The sequence below is a fragment of the Brassica oleracea genome, chromosome C7, assembly GCF_000695525.1.
Source record: "Brassica oleracea var. oleracea cultivar TO1000 chromosome C7, BOL, whole genome shotgun sequence".
Lineage (NCBI taxonomy): Eukaryota > Viridiplantae > Streptophyta > Magnoliopsida > Brassicales > Brassicaceae > Brassica > Brassica oleracea.
Window position 1 is genome coordinate 17,336,572 of NC_027754.1, and position 6,922 is coordinate 17,343,493.

General features: G+C 40.6%; 1 protein-coding gene and 1 non-coding gene across 2 annotated transcripts; both read right to left on the reverse strand.

Moving 5' to 3' along the window:
- Positions 1–583: 583 nt before the first annotated feature.
- TRNAP-UGG lies at positions 584–655 on the reverse strand. The gene has a single exon. It is a non-coding gene; the product is annotated as a tRNA-Pro (tRNA).
- A 618-nt stretch (positions 656–1,273) lies between these two features.
- On the reverse strand, positions 1,274–2,734 carry LOC106302726. The gene is made up of 2 exons (XM_013739180.1): positions 2,462–2,734; positions 1,274–2,374 (listed from the first exon to the last, which is right to left on the reverse strand). The coding sequence occupies exons 1-2, from the start codon at positions 2,732–2,734 to the stop codon at positions 1,274–1,276; spliced, it is 1,374 nt and encodes a 457-aa protein (XP_013594634.1).
- Positions 2,735–6,922: the final 4,188 nt, after the last annotated feature.

A 6,922-nucleotide genomic window follows, 5' to 3' on the forward strand; every position in this document is an offset into this window, starting at 1 on the left:
GAGAATCGAACTCGGGACCTCTCGCACCCAAAGCGAGAATCATACCACTAGACCAAATCCCCGATTGCTAAGCATATTAGATGCGTGGTTGAAGGTCACAGTATTGGCCCTTTGTGAGCATGTTCTCTTAGTTGCTTTAGCCAAATAATGAAGGTTGAATATGGTATTCCGAAATCTGTGCGACCATTTTCTTAGATTTTACAAGCCTTTGGAGACAAGAAAAAACAACCAGTTTGATGGTTCCTGTGAGAAAGTTACCACAATAAGGGTTTGCTTTTGACGAGTCTTAAAGTTTAACGGGTAGTTTTTCAAACTATTTTTTTTTTTTTATTTACACAGTGTACAATATTTTATGTTTTCCCAAACATAACTAGGATTAAAAGTTGTACGTGGCAATAGTTCTGTCAATTGATTTTTCGGACTTTGTACATAATTTTTTTGGAGAGGTTGGTTGTATGTAATATAGACTAGGTAATTTTTAGAAATTACTGAATGTGATTTGTTCTAAAACCAGACCAAAGAAAAATTTATATGCAATACCTATAAGCATCTATCAATGCAACATACTTTCAAAAATATCAATGGGGCATTCCGAGAATCGAACTCGGGACCTCTCGCACCCAAAGCGAGAATCATACCACTAGACCAAATCCCCGATTGCTAAGCATATTAGATGCGTGGTTGAAGGTCGATGCATGGTTGAAGGTCACAGTATTGGCTCTTTTCGAGCATGTTCTCTTAGTTGACTTTAGCCAAATAATGAAGGCTGAATATGATATTCTGAAATCTGTGCGACCGTTTTGTTTAGTTTTTACCAGCCTTTGGAGACAAGAGAAAACAACCAGTTTGATGGTTCCTGTAAGAAATTTACTACAATAAAGGTTTGCTTCTGACGAGTCTAAAAGTTTAAAGGTTAGTTTGAAAGTTTTCCAAACTATTTTGTTTTTCATTTTTGACGATCGTTTACACAGTGTACAATATTTTATGTTTTCCCAAACATAACTAGGATTAAAAGTTGTACATGGCAATAGTTCAATCAGTTGATTTTCCGGATATAGTACATAACTTTTTTGGAGAGGTTGGTTGTATGTAATATAGACAAGGTAATTCTTAGAAATTACCGAATCTGATTTGTTCCAAAACCAGACCAGAGAAAAATTCACATGCAATACCTATAAGCTTTTATCAATGCACCATACTATCAAAAAATATCAATGGGGCATTCTGAGAATCGAACTCGGGACCTCTCGCACCCAAAAAGAGAATCATACCACTAGAGAAAATGCCCGATTTGGTTCTGGTCCCTTCTAGTCCGTATAGACCTATGGTAAAAAGCAGTGCTTGCATCTCCAAATGACGTCCATTGAATTCTCGAGCGCTGCCTGAGAAAAGAGTCTTCCGCTTGAGCTAACTCCAGCCATTTACGGTGAGCTTCCTCTTCTGCTATAGCAGCAGAAGGAGAGGGGGATGAAAGGGTGAATTGCTGACATAGAGTGAGAGTATCAAAAGCCTCCACCACCCGTTTCTCCAGGTTCGAGTAGTTTTCTTTAGCAAAAGATCTGATGATCGGCTTGAGCTCTTTAAGCTTTTTGGAGATTGATAACTGATGAGAGCCAGCAAAATTAAATGCATGCCAACAACCCCTTATGATATCTGGAAATTCCGGGTGCTGGTTCAGGTGCGCAAAGAATTTAAATGGGCGTTTCTGTTTGGGCCTAAACTGATCCAAGAAAAGACACGAGGGAGTGTGATCAGAGATACCGAGTTTACCAAAGACCGCTAGGGAGTCGGGGAAGGTTTGAAGCCATATGTCGTTGACCAGAATCCTGTCTAGCTTCTTAGAGACATGCCTGTTCGTCCAGGTATAAGAATTTCCACGGTAGGCCAGATCTGAAAGATCACAGCGGAGGAGACATTCCCTAAATTCACGCATTCCTCTAGTTGTGGCTATATTCGCTTCATTTGTATGCTCCGAAGTAGCGATGATTTCATTGAAATCACCTAGGATGAGCCAAGGAGAACTCGCAATAGTAGGATTATTTGCTGTTGCTTCTAGTTCCAACCATAACTGACGCCTTTCAATAGCACAGTTAGAACCGTAGACAACAGAGACAATAAACTCAGAGTTGAACGAAGGTAGCTTAACCCGAGAAGTAACAACTTGAAGGGATTTCGAGATGACAGAGACATGAACCGATGGGTGCCATAAGAGCCATATCTTTCCAAGATCCGAGAACTCATAGTTATTAGCAAAAGACCAACCCGGAAGCGTACGAGATACTATATTCGTCGCTTTAGCCGGCTGTACATGCGTCTCAATGAGACCTCCGAATATAGGTTTTTGTTTTTTGAACCATTTCCTAAAACCTCTCCGCTTTACAGAATCATTGAAACCTCTTATGTTCCAACAAAAAATATCCATTAAAATAGGCAAAATTTAGAGGATTTGAGGGCCTCTAACCCTAGCTCTTGACTTCTCCTTATCCTTTAATTGCTTTTTAGAGCGCTTAGAGATGATGTCTATGAATTCGTCCTGAAAATCCTCAGTGTTTTCCTCATCGCCAGACTTAGAAGCCATTTCAGAGGAAGATTCACCGGAGGAAGATGATGCAATGAGGGAGAAACCAGGAGAACCCGAGAGATCAACATAGAGCTGGCCTTTGCTCAGGTCGTGCACAGTTTTAACCGTAACAATGATGATATCATTGACTCTCTGGAGGGTGTTAAGGAGCATGCGGTCTCCTACTTCAGCTCGCTTCTAGGTGGCACTGATCTTCCCTCATCCTCCTCGCCTCAAATAATCTCAGACCTTGTTCCCTTCAGGTGCTCCCAGGATTCTGTCAAAGTACTGAGTGCTCCCTTCACCGCCTCTGATATTCAACAGGCCTTCCTCTCCCTGCCAAAAAGTAAAGCTCCCGGTCCGGATGGTTACCCAGGAGAATTTTTTCAAGCAAATTGGGCTGCAGTGGGAAAGGATATGATAGATGGGGTCAATGAATTTTTTGCCTCAGGTTGTCTCCTTCAGCAGTGGAACGCAACCATCATCTCCCTTGTGCCTAAGAAGACCAGTGCCTTGCGTATCTCGGATTTCAGACCGATATCGTGCTGCAACTCAGTGTATAAGGTCATATCCAAGCTTCTCGCTAATAGGCTAAAAACGGTCTTGCCGCAGATAATATCAAATGTTCAAACAGCTTTCATTCCGGGCAAATTATTGGTGGAAAATGTGCTCCTTGCTACTGAATTGGTTCAAGGTTATAACTGGAAATCTATATCGAAGCGCTGTATGCTTAAAGTCGACCTCAAGAAGGCCTTCGATACTGTGAATTGGGAGTTTATACTAAACACCCTTGAAGCCTTGGGTTTTCCTCCTTATTTTCGTCATCTGATTCGGCAATGCATCACAACTACTAGATTTTCTGTGGCCATCAATGGTGAATTATGTGGATATTTCAAGGGATCAAAAGGGCTTCGACAGGGAGATCCCCTTTCTCCTTATCTTTTTGTATTGTGCATTGAGGTATTCTCGCAGCTATTGAATTCCAAATTTGCTGACGGTTCGATTGGTCACCACCCAAATGCGGTAAACCCCTGTGTCTCTCATCTCGCCTTTGCTGATGATATAATGGTCTTCTTCGATGGTGAGCGATCTTCTCTACAAGCCATCTCAGACACGTTTGATCCATTCTCGGGATGGTCTGGTCTAAAAATGAACAGGCTGAAAACAGAGCTATATACTGCAGGTTTGACTCAGAATGAAACCACCGAACTATCAAGTCTTGGTTTCACGCTTGGGTCTCTACCTGTCCGCTATCTTGGGCTGCCTCTTATGCACCGTAAGCTACGGCTCGCAGACTACAGGCCTCTCATTGACAAGATCACTGGCTGTTTCTCCTCCTGGTCTAGCAGAGCTCTTTCCTACGCGGGACGTAGAGTATTGATATCTTCAGTTATCTACGGTACTATAAATTTTTGGACCTCTGCCTTTATCCTCCCGAAGGGGTGTCTGAAGCGCATCCAAAGTTTGTGTTCTATGTTCTTGTGGAGTGGAAAGACCTCTGGTCCGGTCCAATACAAAGTTGCTTGGGCCACTGTTTGCCTCCCGAAGACAGAGGGTGGCTTAGGATTGCGAGATTTTGGTCTCTGGAACAAAACGTTATGCCTAAAATTGTTGTGGCTGCTATTTGCTAATGGCCCCTCCCTGTGGGCGGTCTGGATGAAATCAAACAGGATCAAGGAGGAAAATGTTTGGAGTTGTGATGTAGATAAGGCAAAATCTTGGACATGGCGTGCTCTCCTAAACCTGCGATGCTTGGCTTCTCGTTTCATAAGGGCTAAAGTTGGTAATGGTCTTCTGATCAGCTTCTGGTGGGATATTTGGACACCTTTCGGTAAACTCATTGATTATTTCGGCCCTGATGGTCCCCGTGAGCTGTCCATCCCTATTCAAGCTACCATCTCCAATGCTTGCAACCCCGAGGGGTGGTTATTACGTGGAGCGAGGTCACCTGCTGCGGAAACGCTTCAGATTTTCCTCACTACACTTCCACTGCCCTCACTTGTAAGTGATAATGACTCTTTTGTTTGGCTTGTTAACGACACTGCTCTACGAAATTTCTCAGCCAAACAAACTTGGGAAACCCTGCGTCACAGAGCTCCAAATCAACCTTGGTCCTCTTACGTCTGGTTCAAAGGTGCAGTACCCCGACATTCCTTCAACATGTGGCTAGCCCAGCTCGACAGGCTACCCACAAGAGCCCGTCTCTCCCAGTGGGGCACCAACATTCCAACATCTTGCTGCCTTTGTAATACCTTCACAGAGGACAGGGATCATCTCTTCTTTCGCTGCGAATGGAGTGCCGATCTTTGGAACATCTGTCTGAGAAGAATGGGATACGCTTTTGCCGGGTTCCACACGTGGTTAGCTTTCTCTGAATGGCTGAGCCTGCGTGATACGGTTGTTCCTAAGCTACTTAAACGTCTAGTGGCTTCAGCAACAATCTACTCTATTTGGTCTGAACGAAACAAGCGCTACCATGATAACATCTCCTTGGCCCCAGCAACCATCTTCAAGCTTCTTGACCGTTTCATTAGAGACGCAATTCTGTCCAAGAGAAATTAAAAGCAGAACTGTGGACTAATGCAACACTGGCTTTCTAGGGAGTAAAATCTTTGTTCTTCCTCTCTTATGCTTTACCTTGTTTTATTCTTTTTGCCAAGGTAAACCATAGTATGAAACACCCGATTGTAATAACTTACAAACCCTTCCCATTTCAATGGATTTCACATATTTGGCAAAAAAAAAGAAAATGCCCGATTGGTAATCATATTAGATGCATGGTTGAAGGTCACACTATTGTCTATTTGTGAGCATGTTCTATTAGTTGACTTTAGCCAAATAATGAAGGCTGAAGATGATATTCAGAAATCTGTGCGACCATTTTTTAGTCTTTACCAGCCTTTGGAGACAAGGCAAAACAACCAGTTTGATGGTTCCTGTAAGAAATTTACAACAATAAGGGTTTGATTTTGACGAGTCTAAAAGTTTAATGGTTAGTTTTTCAAACTTTTTTTTTTCATTTTTGAAGTTCGTTTACTCAGCGTACAATATTTTATGTTTTCCCAAACATAAATTGAATTAAAAGTTGTACATGGCTATAGTTCAATAAGTTGACATTTCCGACTTAGTACATAATTTTTTTGGAGAGGTTGGTTGTATGTAATATAGACTAGGTAACTTTTAGAAATTATTGAATGTGTTTTGTTCTAAATCCAGGCCAAAGAAAAATTCACATGCAATACCTATAAGATTCTATCAATGCACCATACTATCAACAAATATCAATGGGGCATTCCTAGAATCGAACTCGGGACCTCTCACACCCAAAGCGAGAATCATACCACTAGACCAAATGCCCGATTGCTAGGCATATTTGATGCATGGTTGAAGGTCACAGTATTGGCCCTTGTGAGCATGTTCTCTTAGTTGACTTTAGCCAAATAATGAAGGTTGAATATGATATTCAAAAATCTGTGCGACCATTTTGTTAGTTTTTACAAGCCTTTGGAGACAAGAAAAAACAACTAGTTTGATGGTTCCTGTGAGAAATTTACTACAATAAGGGTTTTCTTTTGACGAGTCCAAAAATTTAATGGTTAGTTTTTCAAACTATTTTTTTTCATTTTTGGAGTTCGTTTACTCAGCGTACAATATTTTATGTTTTCCCAAACATAACTAGGATTAAAAGTTGTACATGGCTATAGTTCAATCAGTTGACTTTTCGGACTTAGTACAAATTTTTTTGGAGAGGTTGGTTGCATCTAATATAGACTAGGTAATTTTTAGAAATTACTGAATGTGTTTTATTCTAAATCCAGACCAAAGAAAAATTCACATGCAATACCTATAAGCTTCTATCAATGCACCATACTTTCAAAAATATCAATGGGGCATTCCGAGAATCGAACTCGGGACCTCTCTCACCCAAAGCGAGAATCATACCACTAGACCAAATGCCCGATTGCTAGGCATATTTGATGCATGGTTGAAGGTCACAGTATTGGCCCTTGTGAGCATGTTCTCTTAGTTGACTTTAGCCAAATAATGAAGGTTGAATATGATATTCAAAAATCTGCACTCTTCCATATTCAGTGTTCATCAAAGTCATGTTTCGTCGAGTGAAACTCTGTTCGTTTATAAATAAGAAAAAATTGTCAAGAATTTTTTCTAGTTATTATCCATCAAATTTATAACCTTTACTTCAATTTAATCAATGCTAATAGAAAGCAAAATGATTAAAAGAAGAAGACTAAGAAAATAAAAAGCCTCAGTTACGATGAATTGTTATTTAGTTATATTTTAAGTGTTTTTCAAATTATGATTCTTTATTACTATAAAAATATGGTAATAATTACTAACAAA

What these genes read in the sequence shown, in the direction of transcription:
- LOC106302726 (XM_013739180.1), bottom strand. Translation starts at nt 2,734, where the DNA reads ATGCTCCTTAACACCCTCCAGAGAGTCAATGATATCATCATTGTTACG. An exon ending in AGGAGAAGTCAAGAGCTAGG is followed by an intron (nt 2,375 to 2,461) that starts GTTAGAGGCCCT and finishes GATTCTGTAAAG; the next exon opens with CGGAGAGGTTTTAGGAAATG.